This window comes from Parastagonospora nodorum, assembly GCF_000146915.1.
Source record: "Parastagonospora nodorum SN15 chromosome Unknown scaffold_23, whole genome shotgun sequence".
Taxonomy (NCBI): domain Eukaryota; kingdom Fungi; phylum Ascomycota; class Dothideomycetes; order Pleosporales; family Phaeosphaeriaceae; genus Parastagonospora; species Parastagonospora nodorum.
Window position 1 is genome coordinate 256,548 of NW_001884571.1, and position 23,400 is coordinate 279,947.

At 53.0% G+C, this 23,400-nt stretch overlaps 12 protein-coding genes across 12 annotated transcripts; 10 read left to right on the top strand and 2 right to left on the bottom strand.

Moving 5' to 3' along the window:
- Window positions 1–69: 69 nt before the first annotated feature.
- Window positions 70–2,394, top strand: SNOG_12653 (hypothetical protein; the record flags this gene model as incomplete). Its single annotated transcript, XM_001802822.1, has 1 exon — window positions 70–2,394. One exon carries the CDS (start codon window positions 70–72, stop codon window positions 2,392–2,394), a length of 2,325 nt encoding a protein of 774 aa, XP_001802874.1.
- Window positions 2,395–3,400: 1,006 nt separating this feature from the next.
- On the top strand, window positions 3,401–6,580 carry SNOG_12654 (hypothetical protein; the record flags this gene model as incomplete). The annotated part of the gene is made up of 4 exons (XM_001802823.1): window positions 3,401–3,759; window positions 3,780–4,209; window positions 4,259–5,401; window positions 5,450–6,580. The coding sequence occupies 4 exons, from the start codon at window positions 3,401–3,403 to the stop codon at window positions 6,578–6,580; spliced, it is 3,063 nt and encodes a 1,020-aa protein (XP_001802875.1).
- Window positions 6,581–8,321: 1,741 nt separating this feature from the next.
- Window positions 8,322–8,674, top strand: SNOG_12655 (hypothetical protein; the record flags this gene model as incomplete). Its single annotated transcript, XM_001802824.1, has 2 exons — window positions 8,322–8,337; window positions 8,364–8,674. 2 exons carry the CDS (start codon window positions 8,322–8,324, stop codon window positions 8,672–8,674), a joined length of 327 nt encoding a protein of 108 aa, XP_001802876.1.
- Window positions 8,675–9,014: 340 nt separating this feature from the next.
- SNOG_12656 (hypothetical protein) lies at window positions 9,015–10,199 on the top strand (the record flags this gene model as incomplete). Its single annotated transcript, XM_001802825.1, has 2 exons — window positions 9,015–9,568; window positions 9,617–10,199. 2 exons carry the CDS (start codon window positions 9,015–9,017, stop codon window positions 10,197–10,199), a joined length of 1,137 nt encoding a protein of 378 aa, XP_001802877.1.
- A 332-nt stretch (window positions 10,200–10,531) lies between these two features.
- On the top strand, window positions 10,532–11,674 carry SNOG_12657 (hypothetical protein; the record flags this gene model as incomplete). The annotated part of the gene is made up of 3 exons (XM_001802826.1): window positions 10,532–10,860; window positions 10,914–11,046; window positions 11,099–11,674. Exons 1-3 carry the CDS (start codon window positions 10,706–10,708, stop codon window positions 11,672–11,674), a joined length of 864 nt encoding a protein of 287 aa, XP_001802878.1. The 5' UTR covers window positions 10,532–10,705.
- Window positions 11,675–12,573: 899 nt separating this feature from the next.
- Window positions 12,574–13,533, bottom strand: SNOG_12658 (hypothetical protein; the record flags this gene model as incomplete). The annotated part of the gene is made up of 2 exons (XM_001802827.1): window positions 12,574–13,411; window positions 13,463–13,533. 2 exons carry the CDS (start codon window positions 13,531–13,533, stop codon window positions 12,574–12,576), a joined length of 909 nt encoding a protein of 302 aa, XP_001802879.1.
- A 937-nt stretch (window positions 13,534–14,470) lies between these two features.
- SNOG_12659 (hypothetical protein) lies at window positions 14,471–15,093 on the top strand (the record flags this gene model as incomplete). The annotated part of the gene is made up of 2 exons (XM_001802828.1): window positions 14,471–14,923; window positions 14,947–15,093. The coding sequence occupies 2 exons, from the start codon at window positions 14,471–14,473 to the stop codon at window positions 15,091–15,093; spliced, it is 600 nt and encodes a 199-aa protein (XP_001802880.1).
- A 394-nt stretch (window positions 15,094–15,487) lies between these two features.
- Window positions 15,488–16,129, bottom strand: SNOG_12660 (hypothetical protein; the record flags this gene model as incomplete). Its single annotated transcript, XM_001802829.1, has 1 exon — window positions 15,488–16,129. One exon carries the CDS (start codon window positions 16,127–16,129, stop codon window positions 15,488–15,490), a length of 642 nt encoding a protein of 213 aa, XP_001802881.1.
- A 448-nt stretch (window positions 16,130–16,577) lies between these two features.
- SNOG_12661 (hypothetical protein) lies at window positions 16,578–18,604 on the top strand (the record flags this gene model as incomplete). Its single annotated transcript, XM_001802830.1, has 4 exons — window positions 16,578–16,753; window positions 16,804–17,912; window positions 17,960–18,350; window positions 18,412–18,604. The coding sequence occupies 4 exons, from the start codon at window positions 16,578–16,580 to the stop codon at window positions 18,602–18,604; spliced, it is 1,869 nt and encodes a 622-aa protein (XP_001802882.1).
- A 20-nt stretch (window positions 18,605–18,624) lies between these two features.
- On the top strand, window positions 18,625–18,943 carry SNOG_12662 (hypothetical protein; the record flags this gene model as incomplete). Its single annotated transcript, XM_001802831.1, has 2 exons — window positions 18,625–18,810; window positions 18,914–18,943. 2 exons carry the CDS (start codon window positions 18,625–18,627, stop codon window positions 18,941–18,943), a joined length of 216 nt encoding a protein of 71 aa, XP_001802883.1.
- Window positions 18,944–19,546: 603 nt separating this feature from the next.
- Window positions 19,547–21,044, top strand: SNOG_12663 (hypothetical protein; the record flags this gene model as incomplete). Its single annotated transcript, XM_001802832.1, has 4 exons — window positions 19,547–19,708; window positions 19,886–20,021; window positions 20,161–20,380; window positions 20,549–21,044. 4 exons carry the CDS (start codon window positions 19,547–19,549, stop codon window positions 21,042–21,044), a joined length of 1,014 nt encoding a protein of 337 aa, XP_001802884.1.
- A 1,366-nt stretch (window positions 21,045–22,410) lies between these two features.
- On the top strand, window positions 22,411–23,225 carry SNOG_12664 (hypothetical protein; the record flags this gene model as incomplete). The annotated part of the gene is made up of 2 exons (XM_001802833.1): window positions 22,411–22,958; window positions 23,009–23,225. 2 exons carry the CDS (start codon window positions 22,411–22,413, stop codon window positions 23,223–23,225), a joined length of 765 nt encoding a protein of 254 aa, XP_001802885.1.
- Window positions 23,226–23,400: the final 175 nt, after the last annotated feature.

Consider the following 23,400-nt stretch of genomic DNA (forward strand, 5'->3'; position numbering starts at 1 on the left):
TTGGCGCTTTTTCGAGTGAGAGCGAGCAGATCTCGGACCTTACCATAAACCCAGTCAATCCACCGACCGATGCTAAATACTCCACGCGCCCCACGAAGCGAGAACGCCTACCAACTCTCCAGCACAAGCACGTCCTCAAACATCCCGAAAGATGACAGCCTTCACCACCCGACACCCAGACCAGTACTTGCCAGACACTCCACCTCACTTATAGATCACGCCGATCAATTACAGGTCGAACATATCGGTCAAATCAAGAACGGTCCAGCTTCACGCTCAAGCCATCATGAGATCCGAAGGGACGGTTATACGTGGGGCTTGAAGCCGGCATCTGATGATCTCAGCGACCCACGTCGACATAGTCGCAATCCTTTATTACCTGCACAGGTCCGCGAAAAGACGCCACCATCACTGGAGGAGTTGATGCGCCCACCACAGAATGAGGACGCTGATGCCGCACATAACGACCGTGTTTCCCGCGCCAACACTGGCGATACCATGAGCAGCGTCAGGAACGTAGGTATTCCTTCTACTCGGCCAGAGTCAGTGACGCGTCGTAGCACCCGCAAGTTATCGGTGGCTGTTTTCGCTAAAGGACTCTTTCCTCCGGCTAGCTCCAGTGAAGAGTGTCGAGAACGTCGTGAAAGCGCAAGCTCCATGGGATTTAATGGTGATGGGAGGAAGAAACGCAGGCCATCCTTTGTCTTGTCTTCAACCGTTGATCAGGGTGGTTTCATGAAGCCCTCGCATGGGCAGACGAATGCTGAAAGTTCCAAGACTCAGAAACCGACACACCTTTCCAAGAAATCCTCGATGAAAAGCAGCCTTAGAGACCGAAGAAACGTTAATTTTGACCTATCGTTGCCCATTGAACCACCAGACCTACCACCACGAAGCCGTTCGCCTCTTACAAAGTCCAGTAGCATCACGCCCGCAAGGCCGCGAAGCCCAAAAACCCCATGGATAAGGGACGAGCCATTGCAATGGACACAGGCTGCCTCTCAAAATACCGCGCCCATTTTCGAAGAGGACTATGTTGGCCAAGCGACTGTTGAAGAGGGCACGCCTGGCTCTGGCCTGCTCCCTGACAACGACCCCATCTCTTCGTCTCACTCTCCGACATTTGAACGCCCATCAGTAAAAGTCCGCGACCGCTGCTACGTCACCCGTCCACGATTCAACAGGAGTCGAGACAGCCGAGGTGAGCATAGTTCTGATGCACTTGCCCACACCCCAGATGGGAGCTGGGCACCAAACGACGAGAGAGAATATCAAGAGCAGAAGAATCAAACGGCAGTAGAGTTGGAGCAGCTTAGTCAGGTGACAAAGGAAGCTCGATCGAAACGCTGGCGTTGGGCACGATCGGCCACTCGCTCTAGTGATGGCAGTCACTCAAGTCCCATTGCAGAACCGACCAGGGACCGCAAGTTCTCTGTCAACCCTTTCAGACGCTCCAACCGCCTAGCAGAGCAAACCGACCAGGATCAAGATTCCAAACATCGACAATCCCCTCATGCCAATCGCCTCTGGTGGATTGGCAAACAATCTCCACCACCACCAGAGCCTGAAGTGACCAAGATCAAACCTCCCTCTCATATCGCCATGCCATCCGCATTCACCCCGCCCGGTATGCACCACATCCCTACTCCACCCACATTGGACGCCAATGGCGATATCAAAGGCAAACTTGCCGACTTCTTCTTCGACCACGGTACCGATATCGATCGGCGACCGAAAGCTAGACCCAGCCCGGGAGGATACTGGGATTCTGATGCCCTGCTCATGTCGTTTAAGTCGCCGTCTATACAGCCGTCAGATTCGACGGAGGAAGGGCCAGAGGGGCCTGTGCCAGAATACGCACCACGAAGCTTCACGTGTGACGCCAATGATTATGGGACACCAGGACTCGTTGTGAGGCCCGGTGGTTACATGAATGCCGGCATACCACGTCTCCCACGGCCGGCAAATACAGAAGAGACGTGGTTTCGGCGCTGCATAGTCGAGCAGACGCAATTGACAGCTGCGGCGTTGCGTAAGATCGACGAGCGCAAGAAATTTGAGTGGATCGTGCCAGAACACTTGCCAGGAAGTCCGCTTTGTCCTCTCCACAAGAATTATCAGGGATACAGCATCGGCGTCTGCTACTGGCATGGCAGACGCAGACGCATGAGTGGCAGTAATGGAAGTGAGGGGAGCGACGAATTTGTTGGCGGGGTGTATGAGCTGGGCAAGAAGGAGCAGAGGAAAAGGAGACGAGCGAGAGCGGCAGCGGAGAGACGTGGAGACGTGGAAGTCAAGCGGGGAGCGAGAGGGTGGCAGGTGGGTATGTTTGACCAGAGTCCTGAAGAGCACAAGCCAAAGAGGAACAGACTGCAGAGTCTGTCGAATTCTTAATTCGTGGGTGCTTGACTTGGGACTGGCTCTTTCAACATGACAAGGACCATTGCAGAGAGGTAGTGAAATTGAGGATATGTACTGTCAAGGCCCTAGTCTATTAGATGGGCACGGCTACAATCGACCCCTGATTCCTTCCACTCGCATGGCGGAATGTCCACTTCTGAGTCTTCTACATTATCTCTTTCTCTTCACCGCTCACACGGCGCGTACTTGACACAAGTTCGTGACGTGAAGAGGGAGTGCTATCGATACGTCGTCGGGGAGCTAGTCCGACACCAATATACTGAGCGCTTAGAAAAGGCCAACCCGCGGTGTTTGGTGCAGTCGATTGGCTACATGCCGGCCGCACGGCGGAGATGACCCACGAGGCTTCCTGGACGATTCGTGATAATGTGATGGGGGCAAGAGTCACAGAGCAGTAGCGGTATAGACGCCAGTGGCGGGATTGGTGTCTTTGGGGCGGCTTGGGCGTGGATTATGCATGAGATGTGCCTTGCATCTGCAGTGCAGCGCCGTTGCCCCGCCTGACCTCCGCGTGCTACAACATGTCTTGGGAGCCTCCAGGCGTCTCTATTCCCACCCACAGCCTGAATCATCTCCGCTGCGCCGCAACACATCGACGAGTGCCTGGATCGATCTGCGTCTCATGCGGCTTCCCGAATTGCTGATAGATTGGTGAGGCGCCACGACAACGCAGCGCTGCAACGTCATCCCGCTTGTACATATCCATCCATGTTGGCGACGCGACGGCAGACACCGTGACCGCCATACCGCCCCGTGTGGGAATCGCACCCGCAGTCTTCACCTGGAGTGAATTGAGAGATTGGCTGCTTCGTCTTCGCGTGGATTGTCGCAAGGACCGGCCCCGAGTGCGCACATAGCCCCCGCGCTGTCGCCTGCGCGCTGCTGACCCTGGGAACGGCCAGCACACACCACGTCGAGACTGAGAATCCGCTGCATATAGTCCCGTACTCCACCACCACCCGTACATAATCGCCCCGCCATGACGACCCAGACACCCATGATTTCGGTGCCGCTGAAGCAGACCAGTGAGATTGACTGGATAGCTCCGCTAAAGGGCTACATACGCGCCACTTATGGCGACGACCCAGAGCGCTACTCGGAGGAATGCGCGACCCTGAACAGGCTGCGGCAGGACATGCGAGGCGCGGGCAAGGACAGCGCTGCTGGACGGGATCTGCTCTACCGATACTATGGACAGCTGGAACTGCTCGACCTGAGATTCCCGGTGGATGAGAACCACATCAAGATCAGCTTTACATGGTACGTACAGAGCGTGCGGGGTGATACGTTGAAAGACTGGAAGCATGAGAGGCAAACATTGGACATTTGGAGGATAGGGTACGCTAACATACAGCCAGGTTCGATGCCTTTACACACAAACCCACCTCGCAGTACTCGCTCGCATACGAGAAAGCCTCCATCATCTTCAACATCTCCGCCGTCCTCTCCTGCCACGCCGCCCACCAAAACCGCCACGAAGATGTCGGCCTCAAGACGTCGTACCACTCGTTCCAGGCCTCCGCTGGCATGTTCACATACATCAACGAAAACTTCCTGCATGCGCCTTCGACCGACCTGAGTCGCGAGACTGTCAAGACGCTCATAGCGATCATGCTGGCACAGGCGCAAGAAGTCTTCCTGGAGAAGCAGATTGCAGACGGCAAGAAAGTCGGACTGTTGGCAAAGCTGGCAAGTCAGGCCGCGGTTCTGTACTCGCAAGCTGTCGAGGGTGCGCAGGAAAATGTCCAAAACGCCATCTTTGAGAAGGTCTGGCTTCTGGTCTGCCAGGTGGGTACCACAACAGACTCGATGTGGAAGTCGAGCTCACAAAACACAGATCAAATCACACTACATGACTTCAGTGGCGCAATACTACCAAGCGCTTGCAGATGACGACGCGAATGCTCACGGCGTGGCGATTTGCAGGCTACAAGTCGCCGAACAGAGCGCCAAAGACGCGAGTCGAGCAGCGAACAGCTTTCCCTCCTCCGCACCGGCGAACTCGAATCTGGCATCAGACACAGGATCGATACTGGCGGAGATGGCGAAGAAGCACGTCTCGAATGTGCAGGAGAAGCTGGCGGAGCTGTCCAAGGACAACGACTACATCTACCACCAGGGCATTCCAAACGAAGCGTCTCTGACACCCATCGCGAAGATGCCGGCCGCGAAAGCGATACCCGTCAGCGAACTGTACCAAGGGCAGGACATACAACGAATCATTGGGCCGGATATTTTCCAGAAAATCGTTCCACTAGCTGTGACCGAATCAGCCAGTCTGTACGACGAAGAGAAGGCGAAACTGATACGAGCCGAGAGCGAAAGAGTCGAGGTCGCAAACGACGAGATGGCAGCAAGTCTAGACTACCTGAAGCTCCCGGATAGTCTGAACGTACTCAGAGGCGGCATGGATCAAGACATGATGGTCGACAACGACTTCCGCAAATGGTGCGAGGATCTAGCGGGACATCAACCTTTCGGCGCAGCATTCGACCAACTGAATAATGACAAGGCCACCATCTCAACAATGCTGGATGCGAGCATGAAACAGCTCGACATGGAAGAGAGCGTGTGCGAGAAGATGCGTTCCAAATATGGAGCAGAATGGACGCAACAGCCCAGCTCGCGACTGACTGCGACCCTCCGGAGCGATATTAGGAATTACCGGGGAGCGATAGAAGAAGCCAGCACGAGTGATGCTCAGCTTTACAGCACCTTTCGGCAATGCGAGGCCGATTTTGATGAGATGCGCTCAGCCGGCGAGACAGATGAGGCTGATGTACTGTACTCGAGGGCAATGGTGAAGGCTGGCGCGTCGAAAGGCAAGAGTCCTAGGCCGGCGGAAGGAAATCTCATCGACGACGATATCGACGATGGCCCGACTGTTGCTGACCAGATTGGCGCCGTGGAAGATTTGCTGCGCAAGTTGAATCTTGTCAAGAAGGAGAGAACGCAGATACTGAAGGACCTCAAAGAGAAGGTGTGTATACAAATAAAATTGAGACTTGACATGCGCTAACTCTGCCAGGTTCACTCCGACGACATCTCCAACGTTCTCATTCTCAACAAGAAAGCCATCGCAAACCAAGAATCGCAACTGTTCAAGGCGGAGCTGGAAAAGTTCCGTCCTCATCAGAATCGCATCCTGCAAGCCAACCACAAGCAGGCATCACTGCTCAAGGAGCTTACCCGGACGTACTCAGATCTGCTCAAGGACAAGCGTGTACGATCGGAGCAGAGCAAGTATGAGGCTTTCTCGAGGCAAAGAAATACCGTCATGACGAAATACCGGAGAGTGTATCAAAGTTATAACGACCTCGAAGCTGGGTTAATGCGAGCTCAGAACTTCTACTCCGAGATGAAGGAAACTGTGTCGAGTTTGCAAAAGAACGTGGAGACGTTCGTTCAAAACAGGCGAGGCGAAGGCGGTCAACTTCTCTCTCGCATTGAGCAGAATAAATCAACGCAAGGCGCCGACCAAGAACAGCAGCGCCTCAAGGAACTCATGGACCGCATGTCAATGGATCCGTCAAATTCTGGCTCGCCAGTATCAGCGGGTGGAGGAAGGAAGAAGAGCGTCCCACCTCCTCTGTCATCGACAACAGGCTACCACCTACCCTCCTCCAGCTCCGGCTCACACCCAGGCTACAATCCCGCCACATCACCACCAGTAACGCCCCGCTACCCCATGACCACCGCCGCAAGCCAACAACAACCCTACATGTCTCCCCAACAATCCTACGGCGGCACCCCTTCAAACAACTACCAACAACCCCCACCCCCGCGCCGCGAATCCTACCAATCCTATTCCCAACCACATTCTCAGGCATCACAATACAACCCCGCCCAACACAACCAATACAACCCCGTCTCGCCCCCCGCACATCAGCAATTCTTCTCGCCCCCACCCGCTCAGCAGCAACAGCATCAGCCCTGGGGTCAGCCGCCGCAGCAACAGTGGGGCGGCCAGCAGTCGAATCTCCCGCAGGGTTATGTGCCGCCCCCGCCCCCACCGGGACCGCCGCCACAGCAGCAGGGTGATTATAACCATTTCTCGCAGGGCGGGTATCCGAATGGGCCGGGCGGGTATGCGCAGCAGAGACAGGGGCAGCAGCAAGGTGGGAATGATCCGTGGGCGGGGTTGAGTGGATGGAAATGAGGTAGGAATGAGAGAGGGGTATATGGGCTGTGGGGATAGTAGGGAAGGGGTGGGAGAGATGTTTGATGTAGATGTAGATGGTAATAGCAATGGCATAAAAGGTACATCACAACGCATAGTGTGGTTGTTTGTTTGAGCATGCAAGTCGTGAAGATGTGAACACGCTGGCATGCCATGGCGCAGCGAACCCGGGCCTGTTCTGCAGGAAACGAGGTGGCAGGATCGCAATTCAAGTCTATGACACATGTCAAAAGACTTGGAAAAAAAAACACAGCAATACGTCTTTTACATCGATGAGTTGGGGGTAACACCTCAATACCCTCGCGCAAGTCCGCGAAACTAGCATTTGCGTATTAGCTTGTATACTGTCTCTACGCACGCTCGCAAACTAGACGCACTGTGTGTGCAAATTCTTCTCCCTCGATTCAAGTCTCGTACTTTATGCGTCCCGGTGGTATGTGAGGAACTGTACTCCTACAGACAGACGCTTGCGAGGTTACTGAGCCATGTCACAATCCAAGTCCATGTACGTGGGTGTTTCGCGGGACCGGCGATCCACCCGGCTGAATTGGGAGGAAAGGTGGAGTAAGTAGAAGTAGGAGGCGGAGATTTGATATCAAAAAAAGCATGCGTGACGGGGGACTTGGGAGGGATAAGTGAATGTGGGTTGGCTTTTTTCTCCTTCTTCTTTCTTTGCAAAAGCGATTCTCAAGAGGTCGTTACATCTATGTCGGTTGGTCTTGTACGCAGTCAGTGCTACTTGTTGTAGTGCACATGTGCTGTTGTGATTTTTTTAAAAAAAACCCCCCCAAAATGGCTAGGAGAGGTTGCGCGTCTATTGGGTTGATGTCAGTCTACGACGTGATTGGTGTGCTGCGCACTGCATCTGTAGCACGATTCCAAGTGATGTTGGAGATGTTCCCTCAATTCCTGTGTATTATTGATTACTCCAGTCCCGAGTAAGCATTATTTCGCGGCTGCCGAGTGTCCATGTGTTTCGTCCGCGCGCTGATGCGGACCAGCACACGCTGATTGCCATGGAGCCACGGTGGCTGTGCGATCGCCGGGCGTTTCGCGTGCGGGTATAACGCTGAGTCGTGGTCCCGAGTTCAGGTGGAGCATGGTATACAAGCCCCAATCGAATATGGCAATTGAGGCGCGGGGGGCCTTGAGGCACACCACTATGGTCACAGGCCCTGTCGAGGATATTTCGACGATGTACTTGTCACTCACTAGACGGCAAAGCTGAATGCCATGTTCGACCGGACGAAACGGATCATGGAACAAGAGCGATCCGCGGGTACTAAGCAATCGGACATCGGACGAGGCGTGCCGGGTCGGAGCTAAAGCTGCCAAGCACCAGTCAAGCACGCGACATGTTGTACGGTGTACGATGGCCAGCACGGCAACAAGCAAGACAATCCCACAGGAGCGAAATGCGTGACAAAAGAGATGGGAATCACCTTATCGCATGCCAAGGTAGTTGGCTCTGGTCCGGTCAGCGCCTGGGCAGTCAGCTTAGGAGATGAGGTTTGCTTCTTACTTCCTTGGATCTTGTTCGAGTTTGGAAGGGCAGCTGGGCCAGGAAATTATGCCCCCCTAGCTCCGCCATCGAAGATCTGCAACGCTGGGCATCCTGGGAAAGGCCATACAATGCTCGGCGCTATCTTGACTTGACGTCACAAGTTGCCAGCCAGCGCCAGTGACAACGGTGCGCCAGCAGCCTCGCGGCGCCATCGAGATGGCATTCCGGGCAGGTGAGCACGCGCGCACGAGGCCACAGCCATATTCGGTGCAAGACAGGCAACAAATCAGGCAGGAATGAACTGGCAGTGTCTTGCAGCACAGCGCAACACTTGGATAAACTTTGACGCCATCATCATTCAGGCGCTGGGCAGCAGCACAGCATTGAAAGGAAAAGTGGAACCTGAACGCGAGTCCCGTATGCAGTCCGTATGCCAAGCAGAATGGCATCTCCCTTTCGCCAACAGCAAACAAGCCGCCCTGAGTGGGCCGGATACATCGGTAGTGCTCACCTTGGCTACTGTTACAGTTGCTCTCGCTCCTTTTCAACTTCTCAGTTTGACTGACTAGGCTGGCTGATAACCACCTTTTTTTCCTTCACACAACTTGATTTAATAGACCGTGAGAGCTTCCACGTTCGCCCAGCAAAACGTCGCCCACGATTCACCCCAGCAAAGCTTGGCCCTATGATCTACGAGTGATCGTCATTCACCTCCAGCTTGCTCCGCAACTCTCCAGTCTTTCTGCCTCCGCTCGACTGCGGGCACGCGACACATCATGGCCAACTTCTCAGCTCCAGACGACGGGCAATGGAACAGCAAACCGGCCTGGAAACTCCCAGGCTGGTGCGAACCACTGGTATGTGCTGGACTGCGCAGATGTGGGGAAATCAAGACTGACAGTAACCTAGATGGTCGCGACCATCCTGTTCGGCGCAATGTTTCTCACACGAAAACGCAACTTCAGAGTGCTTGACCGCTCGTCGTCACCGCGGCCGGGATATCTCGACAGCGACTCAACCTCGACAGAACACCTCCTCTCATATCCCACCGACAGCGACAGTGATCTCGAAGATTTCTCGACGGCTAAGAACCCGCCGAAAGTACGCAACTTGGGATGCTGCAAGGTGGCTACGCCGAACACTTCGCGGTTCCGGAATAATATCCACAGTCGCATACTGCAGCGCTTTCCGTTCTTGATTGAGATGTTCTATTGGATCATAAACTACGCCTTCTACCGCATGACTTCGGTGCTTTCGAGCAAGCTGTTTGCGGGGCGGGGGATTTGGGATGTCGCGCAGGAACATGGCATATCCGTGCTGGAAGCTGAGGAGTACGGCATGTTGAACTTCTTGTTCCCCGTCCGGGAGAGGGATGTTCAGCAGTGGTTCATGCACGGGCATCAGGATGCGCTCACGGTGCTGAACAAGTGCTATGCGCTGATCCACATCCCTGGTACTGTTGGGTTAGTCACTCTTTCCCACAACATCCAAACACACACTGACATGTATAGATTTATCTGCTGGTACTACTACGTCGCACCATCATTCGACACATTCGCAACTGCCCGCCGCACCATGACGCTCACCAACTTCTGCGCCTTCATGACCTTCATCGTATACCCCTGCATGCCACCCCGCCTGCTCCCCAAGGAATACGGGTTCCTCGACACAGTCCGCCACGACGATGCGCAGAGCGTCTGGATGAGCGGGAAATTCGTCAACATGCTGGCCGCGATGCCGTCGATGCACTTTGGCTACGCCTTCTGCATCGGCATGACAGTCATCTACCACTCCGGCGTGTTCCGGCGCACGCTCGAACGGGGCGAAGTGCGCAAGAACGCTTTCTGGAAGATCTTTTACCTTTGTGTTGGGCTTGGATACCCGACATTCATCTTGGTCACTATCGTGGCGACGGCGAACCATTACTTCATGGACGCCATGGTCGCGACGTGCTTTGTTTTCTTCTCTTATCTGTGCAACAAGGTGTTTTACGTCTTCATCCCTCTGGAGGACATGCTTTTGTATATCATCAGGGCGGATAAGCCGGTGCCCACGACGGGCGACCGGTTCCACGAGAAGGGCGGGAGGTTGTAAGACATGTTGCACATTGCATGGCAGCGACTTGACGGCCTTTACCTACACACTTGCTCGCAAGTGATTGCATATATCCCGGCGTTGGATACCATGTACATACCCATTGATAGTCACACGAACGATCTCATTAATTCTACACTCTGTCGATGACCTACTATGTAGACATGTCGTTGGGCCCCGAGTTGCTATCGCGCCGACTGATCCCATTCTGCGCTAACACGGCGTTCCTGCGCTAGCGCCATGGGAGCTTCCCCAGACGCGTCCGAGCTTCACCTACCATCTCTCTGCTTCGTCCAGCCACGCCGCTCAATCGCACTGTAAGCCCCTCATTCGAGTTGTGTCCGACGTGCAGTCGCATATTCTCTCTTCTTTCATCCAGTCAAACTCACTTTTTGCCGTATACTGCCGCCTTGCGCTTACCCTTCCTTCCGCAGCTTCCCCGAGCTCCAGAAGCTCGATCCACTCGTTTGCGCCGACAAAGCGCATAGCAACACATCACCTTCGCTATGGCAGATTCCGGGCAGCAGACGCCGATTGAGGAGACGCCTGTCGAAGACGTAGAGATGGGCGAGCAGGCGGGCGATAGTGGCGCAGGCGCGGGCGAGGAGACGGGTCTTACGGCGATGGAGCCTGAGACGCCGAAGCTGGTGCTTTTCGCTGAGTAAGTGGAGAGAGTTTGGGGGAGTATTAAGTGATAAAGCCAACATGTAACAGTTTGATGAAGAGTCCCATTGTCGAGGTTGTGGTTGGGAACGGACAGGAGCGAACAACCTACTCTGCACACGAGGCTGTGCTGATCAAGTCTCCCGAGTTTGCGAAGCAGGTGGAGCAATTCGCGCCTGGTGGAGTACGTCCCTGACAACACTCACTTTCAAAGGCACATACCAATCAAGCCACAGCCGCGCCAAATCATCTTCACAGACGTCGACATCGACGCCATGGGCTCCGTCGTCGAATACCTCTACACGGGCGAATACTTCCCCAAAAAGACGTCCTCCGCGCGTGATGCCCCGCTCGAAAAAGACCCGCGCCAACCCTCCGCCGATGACGACGGCCTCGGCCTGCTCGTTCACGCCCGCATCTACACGCTCGCCGACCGCCTGCAGCTCCCGGTCCTCAAATCCCTCGCGCACAGCAAAATCCACCGCACGGCGTCGACCGCCAAGGGCGAACTCACATACGCCCGCTACGTCTACAAGGAGAGCAATCCCGAGGACACCACAATCCGCAAGCCCGTGGCGGCGTTTTGGGCCAGCAGGAGTTATAGCCTGCGCCACGATGCGGAACCCGAGTTCCGCGCCATGTGTCTCGAGTTTCCGCAGTTTTCGTACGATGTGCTGCAATTAGTGCTAGATCAGCAGGAGAAGGGTAGGGGCAGGGGTGGTGCTGGTGCTGGGGATGGGACGCCGGCGAAGAGTGGGCCGAGTGTGGTGCCGGGGAGTTCGAGGAAGCGGGCGCGAGTGACTCAGTTGTAGATGGTGATTTTGCTTGGCGTGGTTTCTGTGCACATTTGGACGAGAGGGTCGTGGAATCGGCGGCTCATGTACGTGTAGACGTCGCCGCAAGTGCAGCTTCGTCAGGCGCGCGGATCGAGTGCGTCTAGCTCGTCAACTCGCGGATGAGGCGCCTCGACATGGCTTTCCCTCTCCTTTAATTACGAAGGTCTTCTATCTCACAGTTGTGTACGAAGGAGGGAATCGAATCAACTGGAGCTGGGACCGGGACATCGGTTTCTTCGGACATATTTCGTGTTTATCCATGCAACAAGTAGCGGCATTTCTTTCACACGTCGATAGTCGAAGCGGGGAATGTAAAGTCTGGTGGAATTGAATTAGAAAAAAGCTATATATATCCGACACTCCTGTTCCCGCAATGCGATATCCATGTCTACCTCGTGACGCTTTGCTGATACCAGTATACCAAGTTAACCCCCTACCAAACCCTCGTGAGTGGAGCAAATAGCAAGATGGTGGGAAAGAAAAGCTGACAATGTCGTACTTTTCCCTTTCCCCAACCGCGACATCAGCCGACCACGCCTTCACGCTGACTAGCCTCGCTGAGCACGACACGGCTAGTGCGATTGCACACGTTTTGGCTGATGCAAAGCCCAACATGCAGCCGCCATCGTCCCGCGCTGGCTCACGACGTAAGCAATTCCCATGCGCGAGCTCTGATCCCGTGGTTTTCTCCTAGGCCGTCTGCGCGCTGCGACTGTTTGGTGCGCCGTTTTGTGAGGCAATGCTGGAGGAAGTCATGGGACTCATGCTTTGGGGGAAAACCAATGTGTGCATCTGGCTCGGCATTGGTGCCAGTGTGTGTGTGTGGATCGTAGAGTGATGTCGTCTACATGGTTTTGACGTATGCGCGTGGTCGTTCATCTCATCAACTTCGCCATCCCATTCATGCTTACACTCAATCTCAAGCTGAGTTTGACGCCCTTTGCTTTCGCTGTGAATTGCTGCGAGTGTTCGTTCCATTCACGGTGAAGCACTGCGTGACCTTGTAGTCTGCTGGGTCGTCGCGGCAGACTATGCCTCATATCGCTTTCTCTACGTAGCGGCATTTTCGCTTCTAGTTCTTTTGTATCTTGTAGAATTGGTGCGCACATGGCTTCCAGGCCAGGGAGAGAGTGAGGCGGAATGTTTTCATGTATGAGCGAGCCGTTTCGGGATTGTGTGATGAAGCACCCATATCGATGTGCGTGCAAGACGATGTTTCGGATCTCCGAGATTCCGCGGTCTTGCGTTTTAGAAAAGTCTAGTAAATTGGCCATGGTCTTGTAGTTTTGCAGATTCCAGATCGCAGCGTTCTTCTCCGTGACGAGGACAAAGTTGTCGTTCGCACCTAGTGAGACAAGTCGTGGTCGATCGGTCCAATTGCCGTCTTCGATCCTGCTCTGCAATGCTAAAAGTAATGAAGGTGGCAAATTCATCCAGCGGTATGTAGAGCCGTCGTGTGCGAAGAAAGATGAGTTGTACGATCCCAGGGAACACCGGATTTCGGGAATGTTGCGAACCAACCGTTTCTGAGAGTTGCGTGCATACAGAAATTCTCGCAGCTCCAGAGGGAGACTGTGGCTGTCGACATGGTCATCGCCGCTTTTGTCGCTCCACGTGATAAGGAAACTATCTTCAAAGCCCAACGCGACGTGGTAGACCCGATGCAGTTGTGCCGATGACAATAGAGTTGAGAGTTTGGTGGGCAGCCGCGCACTGCATTGGCATCAGTACTGAAAAACACGGATCTGAGAGTCCACCACGTACATCTCTCTTCGCGATGGGCATTGAAAAACATGGCTGCCACGTTGGCCAAACGCAAACGTTGAGTCGCACATGGCGGTCAAGCCTAAAGCGGCGGCTCGCTAAATGAAACGCTTGCTGTAGGAAAAGGAAGAAGAACAAGTGGAAGAGCGGAGAGCTCCTACATCCTCATGAAAGAAGAAGAAGATACGACGAGATTACAATCAAACGATCGCATTGTTGTTCATTTCCGCCAAGCCGATCGCTTGCAGGGTACAAACAAGAAAGCACACGAGTGTCAGAGATCACGGGGAATCCTGGGTCGGCGTTGTCAGAGAAACAAGAAGGGCGGCAACCAACTGATCGATCGCTACATCCAAAAGACTGTCTGCATAACAGAGTAAGTTTCGCAGTGCTTCGTAAAGGTTAGAAGCGTGTGGCTAACGCGGCAGCATCCGCAGATTGTGGTTGTCTCGTAAGCCGCAAGTGACGTCACTGCCAAATACACCACCCAATAACATCGAGGCATGAGTGCGACCAGTAGCACTTCGTTCTTCTCTTTCGGGACGAATGATAGCTTTATATCGAAAAGCTTCCAGGGGCTGAAGTAGTGAGTGTGGAATAGTGCCGTTCCTTACAGTAACTGATGACGATAGTCGCAACCTTCCCACGCCCTTACAAGACCTGCTTCGTGGCAGCACTGTTGCAGAGCTCCACTGGGCAACCCTGGGACCAGTAGCAGATTCATGGCTGCTTAGTTTCAAAGATGCGACAGGCACAAACACGCTGCGCTGGGGCTCAGCTGTACCTCAACGACTCCAGACAATCCTAGCCAAAACATGGCATTCACCTCATTTACGCGCATTTCTGGGTCCGGACGATTCCTTCATTATATGGCACCCTGAACTGCTTCGGTGGGCAAACCTTCCTACTAGCCTCGAGGATGCATTGCAGTCATGGCTTACGCCCTCGGGATGGCGCGTCGGTCCTCCCAGAATTGTGACGTGGGGGCCTGAAGGAGCTTTCTTCACCATGAGCGAGTATGGGAACGTCGTTTATCGACTTGGCGATGAAGATTCCTGGGAGATCTACAAAGAGACGATAGAAGAGTGGAAAGTAGAGAAAGGCTTCTTATGGACCCATCTGACATTCATCGCCCTCGACCCAACAAGCTCTGATCAGTTCATCGCAATACGAAAAGACGGGACATGGGCCGGATCGATTGACGATATCAACGAGGACGCACTAGAAAGCTTTGCGCTGAATTTCTTTGCTCGGGCGAAAACCAAACACAAAGCGAAGCCCAGTGCTAGTCAGCCGAATGGATTCTCATCAAACAATGCGCTTTCCAACTCCGCCGATGGAAAGCCAGATGCAGCAACCCAGGCCCTGTACGAGAAGTGGTCCAAGGAGACAGCAACTATGTTTGCAGCAGCATCTGTCGCCATTGGAGGTTCTAAACCAAAGACACCGCGAAAGATTCAGGTCCGTTCGAACTCGACTTCTAGCCAGTCGTCCAATTCAAGCTCGCGACCGGGATTACATTCGACCTTGTCATCGCACGGAAAGCTTCTCAGTACATTTCCCTACATCCCCAACGCTTTGACAGTCTGTGCATTGCCATCGTGCACCGTCCTAAAGTCGGATTCGGATAGCATACAGGCTTGCCAGCATGACATAGAGAGACTGCTTCGCGCAAGTGGATTATACAGCTATGAATGGCTACGACAGGAGAGGCTGAGATGGCATCCCGATCGATTTGGGAGACTATGTGATGAGCATTGGAGAGAGGCAGGCAAGAAGATGGCAGGGGAGATGTTCAAGTTGATTCATGTGCTCATGGAGGACATCAAGGGGGCGGAGGGATCAACCGGGAACAGTCACAACGTTTAGATGCAGTGCAATGAAATCATCTCCAAATATTGCTCTACCAAAGATAACTAATTGGGCACCCCTGATACGTTGGTGACGTGCGAACTCGTTACAACCATCCGGCTGTCAACTTCTCAATCGCCTCGGCCTCGGACACCACATCCGCCATCTTCGCGTTCATATCAAAGATATTAGCATCGTGCACCGCAGGCGATCGATCACCGCAGGCCTCGCTAACGACCTTGACCCGTTAGTGACACGACTCATGAAGCCGCCAAGTAGCCTTACCATGGGCCTATATCCAAAACACATAGTGTCCAGCGTCGTAGCCCTCACACAACCACTCGTACTGACACCACAAATGACAAGTGTATCGATGCCCTTCAGCTGGAGCCGTGTGTTGAGATCGGTCGCGAAGAAGGCGCTCGGGTAGCGCTTGGGAATCACGAGCTCCCCCTCTCTGGGCTCCAATCCTGGTACCCAGCTTTCGAGTCCCGTCTCGTTGCCCTTCTGGAACACCTTCAGCAAAGGCGCCTTGCAAAAGAAGATACCCGCATCCGACATGTCGGGCTCTGTATATTCGACTCTTGTCCAAATCAATGGCACCTTTCCTTCGCGCGCGGCATCGACAAGTCTTCCGATCGAGGCGGGTGCAGCTGCGGACGCAGGATTCGAGCTGGTGTCCAATGGGCTGTCTTCACTCCAGTATGCGTTGCAGACATCGATGAGCAGCAGCGCTGGCCTCTTTCCCCATCCCATCTTCCCCGCGAACCCAGACTTCACATAGTTATCGTGGTCGCCGTGGTCTTTTGGAGCCATGGTGTCGTCCGGTAGGTTCTTGAGGTTAGTCGCGATCAAACACGAAACTGCATTCTAGGCGCCCGGTTTTATAGCCAACACCATGGCAGCTCTTCCTCAACACCACCCCCAACGTGCACAGCGTCGATGTGTACCAGATCGAGCCACGCGACTGTCGGAGCAATCGGACGCCTTTGGACATGGCCGTTGCGGCTACAAACTTCCGATAGTGCCGCCTGCTTTTCGGCGATCAATCCACCGACTGAAGTTACCCGAGGTCAGCCATACATTCGGGGCACAACAGCATGGCAGACTGTTTGTACCCTTTTTCCACGCGACATGCTCTGATCCCTCGTCCGACCGGAACCGCCAGAGGGGCCGTCTTTCTGGTGTAAGTCTTTGGCGCGTCCATCGCTCCTTTAATTCACACTTAAAGCCTGCTCTTGGCGTCTGTTCGGACTTCCCCACAATGCATCAGCCCGCGGATACCGACCGCGAGGAGGCCCCTAGGTCACCCAAACCTGCGAATTCAATCTTCACCATGGAAGCAAGAGAAGGGAGAATCGGAAACGCGTTTGCTTGCGAAAGGTGCAGAAAGCACAAAGTGCGCTGCGTCCCCTCTGACACAGCTGGCCTTTGCCAAAGGTAAGTTTCTCGGGAATGTGGAGGCTCCACTCGGGATAACACGTGCAAAGATGCCAGAAAGCAAGAGTCGAATGCATCGAACATGTTGCGCGCAGAAGACCAGCAAAAACAAGAGGCGATGTCCAACCACCTACTAGGCTGCGCGACTTCGACAAAAAGCTGGACAAACTGTCTACAGTTATGGCAACGATGGCGCCGGCTCCCGCGCACTCTACACTGCCTTCGGTGACTACCGTACCCTCGCATATTATTGATGCACCTCTACGAACTTCTCCGCCGGCACTTGTTACGCCCGTATCAGCACCCCCGGTCCACACGCCAATCCTACCTGCGCCTGCGCCTGCTTCTGGGACTGAGAACTCACTACCATTTTGGGACTCTATCAGTGAGACGCTGGCTTGTTTGGGTCGATTAGATCCTGTCATTCGCACTATCAGCCTCGGGCACATGCAGATGATGCTTGACACCTACCAACGCATGGTGGACTTCTTCCCATTCGTGACTTTGCCAAAGGATTGCTCCTGCCAAGAGCTGGTGCTTCATCGGCCCGTCCTGATGTTGGCTGTTCTCACCGCGGCGTCTTACGAATCCTCATCGCTTCAGCTGACACTAAGCCGAGAGTTTCGCAAAGTTGCCATGGTCAAGATATTGAACGGAGAAAAAAGCTTGGATCTACTTCAAGGACTACTCATATTCATCGCATGGCATCATCACTACATGGACGCTCAGGCCGTCTCAGTGCCCATGCTGTTACATATGTGCGTCGGCATTGCAAGCGATCTCGGCTTGGACAGGATATCTACCTCAGTACGAAGTCCGCTTCACCGGGAAGATCCGAGCAATAGAGAGGCGAAGCGTGCTTACCTGGGCTGCTATTATCTGGCCTCTAACATAGGTCTGATCGAGTCGGGCAAAAGCCGCTGCATGTCATACTCAGCCACTCTTCGAAACTATGCTTCCGATCTAGCATCTTCCTGGGAACAAAAGACTGATTCTGTCCTGCCGATCTTTGTCGACGTCTGCCAGTTCATGGAGGACGTAGAAGAGACTTTCCAGGGGCGCTGTGAACAAGCGCTAGTTGCGCGCTCACAAGTCAAGCGTCTAAGTGACAAGTGGGATCACATTCGGTCAGCTTCGAAGTTGCAAGCGAATGATTACAGTATGGGGTCTCGTCCTAAATCCTTCACGCATTGCTAACGAACATAGAAACGCTACAATGGATCCAGCTGGCTGCGCGGATACACCTTTACAAGATAGCTGCGGCAGTCGACCTTCTTGATCGAGAAAGCGCACCATGGGCATCGGGCTTCCAACTCTCCTTACGTGTGACCTGCCTCCGCTCAATAGAGCAGTTTCTCGACAACAGCATCCAGCTTTCAACCGCGCAGTATGAATTCATCTCGCTGGTAGACTGGCTTAACCTTGTATCTGGCATCATCAGTCTGGGTAAGTTGGGGCTGCACTCTTCGCCTCTACCTGGCTGGGATCCGGTCGAACTACAGATCACTCGAACGTTTGAGTACTTCCGCGATCATCTTTCATCGCAGATGCCACGTCAACGCGAGAACCAGGACAACAACGAGAATGCGTTCGAACGGTTTCGGCGTGTCACATCCGTAAATGACGGTCGCACTAAAATCTGCGCTGGGTGGTGGAAGTCCGAACGGTAGCACATTCGAACTCGCAACAGGATCCGGGCGGACGGTGTCGTTGTTGCAAGATCTGTCACTACCCAAGATCAAGAGTATGGGCAATGGAACAGAAAAGCTGCCCAGTCTGTGGAAGATTAATCCATCTCTGGATATGAACAGCAATGAGTTCCACTGGAAATTCCTAATGGGAACTGTCTGAAGCAGGCATTTCCTGTCAGCATGGGAATTGGAAACTCAAAGACTAGCTGGAACAGGGGGGCGGCAGCGAACACTCCCATTGGGCCAGCACCCAGCACGTCTGGATCGACTGCGCCCTCGAAGTCCATCCACAACCATCTCCGTCGGTATCGCGTCATGGACGAAGCGACTGGTGCAGGTGGACAATGCTCTGTCCCGGTGAGGAAGGTGCGTACAAATCCGGAACATGCAGCATAAGCATCTACATTCGTGCTAATCAAAGCAGAATATACAAGGTTAATTTGTACGAGATGCAAGTGCCGGGGTGTAGGACGCAGCTACACCGCGTGAGGCTTTCTAGAAGGCGCACTGCGACTTCGGCGCCACGCCTTCTGCAAGATCAATGACACTAGATAGCAACAGATAGAAGTGTGAAATTACATTCTATCTTCTATCAAAACAAGTGTCTGATCTGTCACATCCGTCTCTTCCTTTCTCTCTCGTCACTGCGCGCAAGCGTCCCCAACGCATTTTGTTGGACCTCCCTGCTTGTGTGCAACCAATTATACTAGCTCAAGCCACTGCCGCACAACCCTCGTCACACGACCTTTACCACATCTACACAGCCTCCCACACAGTTTTTCTAGCGATAAGATAAATACCGCATGCTAGGCAGCGTTTCAAAAGACCGTGCAGCAACTAGACCTTTGGAAAGCACTACGTACCTTACAAGAGCCACATTATCCCCACGCCGTCGCTAATGCATTTCAGCTCCCCGGCTCTGGAATACACCAAAGCAAGTCCTTGGGTCATACATTCAGACAATCATCGTGCACTATACATCTGTTCATCTCCAACATGGGCTGCTTCTCGAGCAAACCCGACGGCGCTGATCCTGGAGCTTCGGCAGCGAAGATGGCTTACGTTCCTACTCCAACTACTGTTGATGGAGGTGTGCATCACCATGGTGGTGGTCACCACGGTCATCATACTTATGCTGGTGATGGTGGAGGCGGAGGAGGTGACTGTGGAGGAGGTGGTGGAGGTTGATCTCATTCTACTCGGGCTTTACATTGGGCCATTATTGGCCCGAATTAGAGATCTCTCCAGTAACGACTCATCACGTGTATGCTACGTCAGGGATATCGTTCACTTTCGAGTACGCTACAGCACGGACCTCGCTCTCAATTGACACCCCTACTTATCACTTACAACCATTTCCTCACCCCTTCTCCTTTCCCCTACTATATGTCAAAGCCCCCTAAACTTGCCCTTGACATGCATGTCAACTCGCGCGCTACAGTCCTTGATGGACACCGACTACGGCCTTCCGGTTTCGATGCACCGGCCTTTCGTCACCCTTGACGAGCAGTATGATGAGCCATTGTCGTTCCGTCGCCGGCTGAAACAGGTTACCGAGTTGACTGCGGAGAACTCGAGTCCGTACACGCTACCGAAGAGGCGATGTCTCTCGCGCCTTGAGAAATTGCCGTCTGAAATCCGCCGGAAAATATACGAGTTATCTACACATTCGGCCAATCTACACCGACCACAAGTATAAGTGGGGATGGGGGCCAGAGGTGCACTTTCATGAACACGACAAGGCATTTGATTTTGTTTATTACAAGCCGTTCGATACCCGCGGGTTTGGGCTGATGGGCGTAAACCGTGAGACGCGACAAGAAATGGTGGGTTTGATGTTCCATGACAACATCACTGTTGTCTTCAGGTACCCCTTGAGCAACAGGGGGATTTTCTACCCTGGCTCAGGTACCATCAACGCTCGAGTGCCGCCACCGTCAGTTTGTCTCCTATGCACATGAGATACAATACTAATGTGTGTCAGTTGCGATATGGATTGCATGGCTCTCAACTCTTCAACTTTTGCCATGATTCGTCACATCCGCCTCGACTACTACTTATTTGGCGAACGGCGCCACATCCGCTTCCCTTGCCATTGTCCTAGTGATGCATATCCGTGGAATGAGATGGAGACGCCTGAAGAGATGACATTCAAGCTGGCAAGCTCACTTGACGATATCGCTCAGCACTGTACTCTCCTCATGTCTCTTGTCATTTCAGTGCCCATCTCTCCCTGCAAAGAACTTCCTGGTGTTTCTTCGGAGGCGCTTGATGCTGTCGTTAAGGTTCTTGCAAACATCAGTCTTCAACGCCAGTTTCTTGAAGTTGTAGCCGTTATGGACCTTGGAGCTATATTGAAGATCGTCGAGGAAGATGGGACACTGAATCTCCAGAAAAGTTTGTCCGTCGATACCTACGAAAACGTCAAGTTGGACCTACAACCATACGAACATACCGGGCGCGGCATCGTCATCTCGGAATGGGCGGCAGCGGTTTTCCAAGAATTTCTGCTCTATGAATACGGCCAGCCCACTCGATTCGTCAACAAGGACGAGTACGAGCACATGAGATTGAAATCGGCATGTTTGTGTCCTCGATGATGGTTAGCCATGCGGAACCAATCTGTCAAGACTATTAGACTGACTTACTTCAAGGCCTTCTCTGTCCATATTTATCAAGCGCTTATAGTGTGTTTCGGACGCTCACATTGATGATGGGCGGGTCGTCAAAATGGAACGTGGCTATTTAGTGAACGTGTCTTTTCAACAAACACAAATTCTTCTATACATCTTAGCGCAGCTCCCTGCTTTATCCACTGTATTGGCCTGTTAGCGTTGCTTATTGACACGTTATCGTGAGCCCTGTTAATATGTTCTCTATTACCTGCCTCGACCGATGCTATCCCCATCTCAAGTAAACAGATTTCAAGTGAATTCTACCCCGAAGCAATGAGCTCAAGATCACTCACTACAAACGTACTGCTCCATGTCAGCTCTCCAGATTCGAGACCCTCCCCGTTGAGATCTATGCAATGGTAACCTGTTCAGAACGGAACGCTAAACCGTTGATGGAAGTTATTCAGTTCAAACTTAAATCTGGCTCTCCGTCTGTTCATGGCGAAGCAATGGAAGCGTGGATACGAGCGGTCGTTGTCTAAAACTATGAATACGGCCACCCGGTCGTCTTTGTTCGGCAAGCTGAATAGGACCGCATGCGTAATAACCCTGATAGCATTTTTCTTCACTAGAAAGTTTCTTAGATGATACAGCACGTGCGCGCAGAGGACTACGGGGCGATGGAGGATTACAAGATATATAACTCGCGTTTAGGTATGCGGATGATCAGCTTATCTACAAACAAATCAGTTCCTACAGGTATCATTTAACAGTCTTCGTGCATTCCAAGCCTATTGTACACCTCCACGACTTTTGCGATAGCTGTTTGGGAGCAATCATTACAGAGATACACCTCGTTTCACCCAAAAGAAAAGGTATGCAGTAACATTGAATGCTCATTTGAAAGTCACGTCGCCAAGATTCCAGTTCTGAGTGTAAGAGGCCACCATAGTCTGTGATGGGACGCTCTTGGCCGGTGTGACTACGTCATTTTCAGGCACGTCAATGAAGCAGCTCACTATCAGTGAAATTCCCGACGAATGGTACTCCATGGTAGGATTGAGCAGACGTAATACGCCCGGGTAGTGTGTGACCAGACACCCGGGTCCTCCGAGACTAGACGGTTCGCCTCATCCGGAATCGTCGGAACTGGGTATGTCAGCATGAGACCCAATGATTTAATAGCTCCACATTTACAAACAGAAAGACCTTATTAACCAATACACACCCGCTGTCACCGCGTCAGTTTCCGTGAAGGTTTTGACGTGTCTGTTACATATCTCTCTCCCACCACACATCATCATCACCACCACACAAACCTTCCAGTAGCCTACCTTTAACAAACACCGAAATGCCTTTCGACCTCGCCAAAGAACATGAATCATACCATCTGATCCCCCAGTCCTCCGACCTGGCTCTCAACCCTCCGGAATCCTATTTCTTCATAACCGACTTCCTGATCATATCCTGCGGCATCCTTTACACATTCTGCTACCTCTTCTATACCATCCGCACCTACTCCGACCGCTACCTGGCTGGCACTGTCCAATTCCTCTCCGCGACAATGGCATACGAGATATACTACGCATACGTATGCACGACGACGAACTTCCAGCGCGCGTGTTTCTTCGTGTGGTTTTTATTCGATATCACGTTTGTTGCTGTAGCACTCAAATGCGCTTACAGTGATAGCGAGAGGATGAAAACGGTAGGCAAATTGAGTTGGCAGGTGCCGGCTTGGATGTCGTTTTTGTGGGTGTGTGGGCAGTATTGGCCTGATGAGAGGGAGCAGAAGACGGCGTTTTGGACGGGGTTGTATTTGGAGCTGCCGATTGGGTGGGGGCAGATTTATTACCTTTTGAAGAATGAGAATACGAAGGGGCAGAGTTTGGAGATTTGGTAAGCTATCTTCTCTCTGGGTAGGTGCGAGTTTGCTAACTCCTGACCAGGATGACGAGGTATCTTGGATGCATCACGGCTTTCTTGGTGTTCATCTGGAGGTATTTGAATGTCCCTGAGAACTGGTCGTATGTTGCGAGCTGGTGGTCTATTGGAGGCATGATTGTGACTTTGCTCCCGGAGACGGTTTATCCATTTTTCTACATTTGGGCACATCGCAAAGAGAGGGAGAACACAAAGGTCGAGTTAAGAGATCAGAAGTCATGAGGCTGAGAGATGATAAGAGACGGATGGAAGTAATGAGAGTAACACGAGACCTACTACAATCTTGGATGCCCAATGTCTAACCAATCAAACTTGGTGCGCTACCACTTCCGTTGACTTGATAGCTCACCATTGCAGCCAACCACAAGCGCCAGCACAGCGCCCCGAGACTACCGCT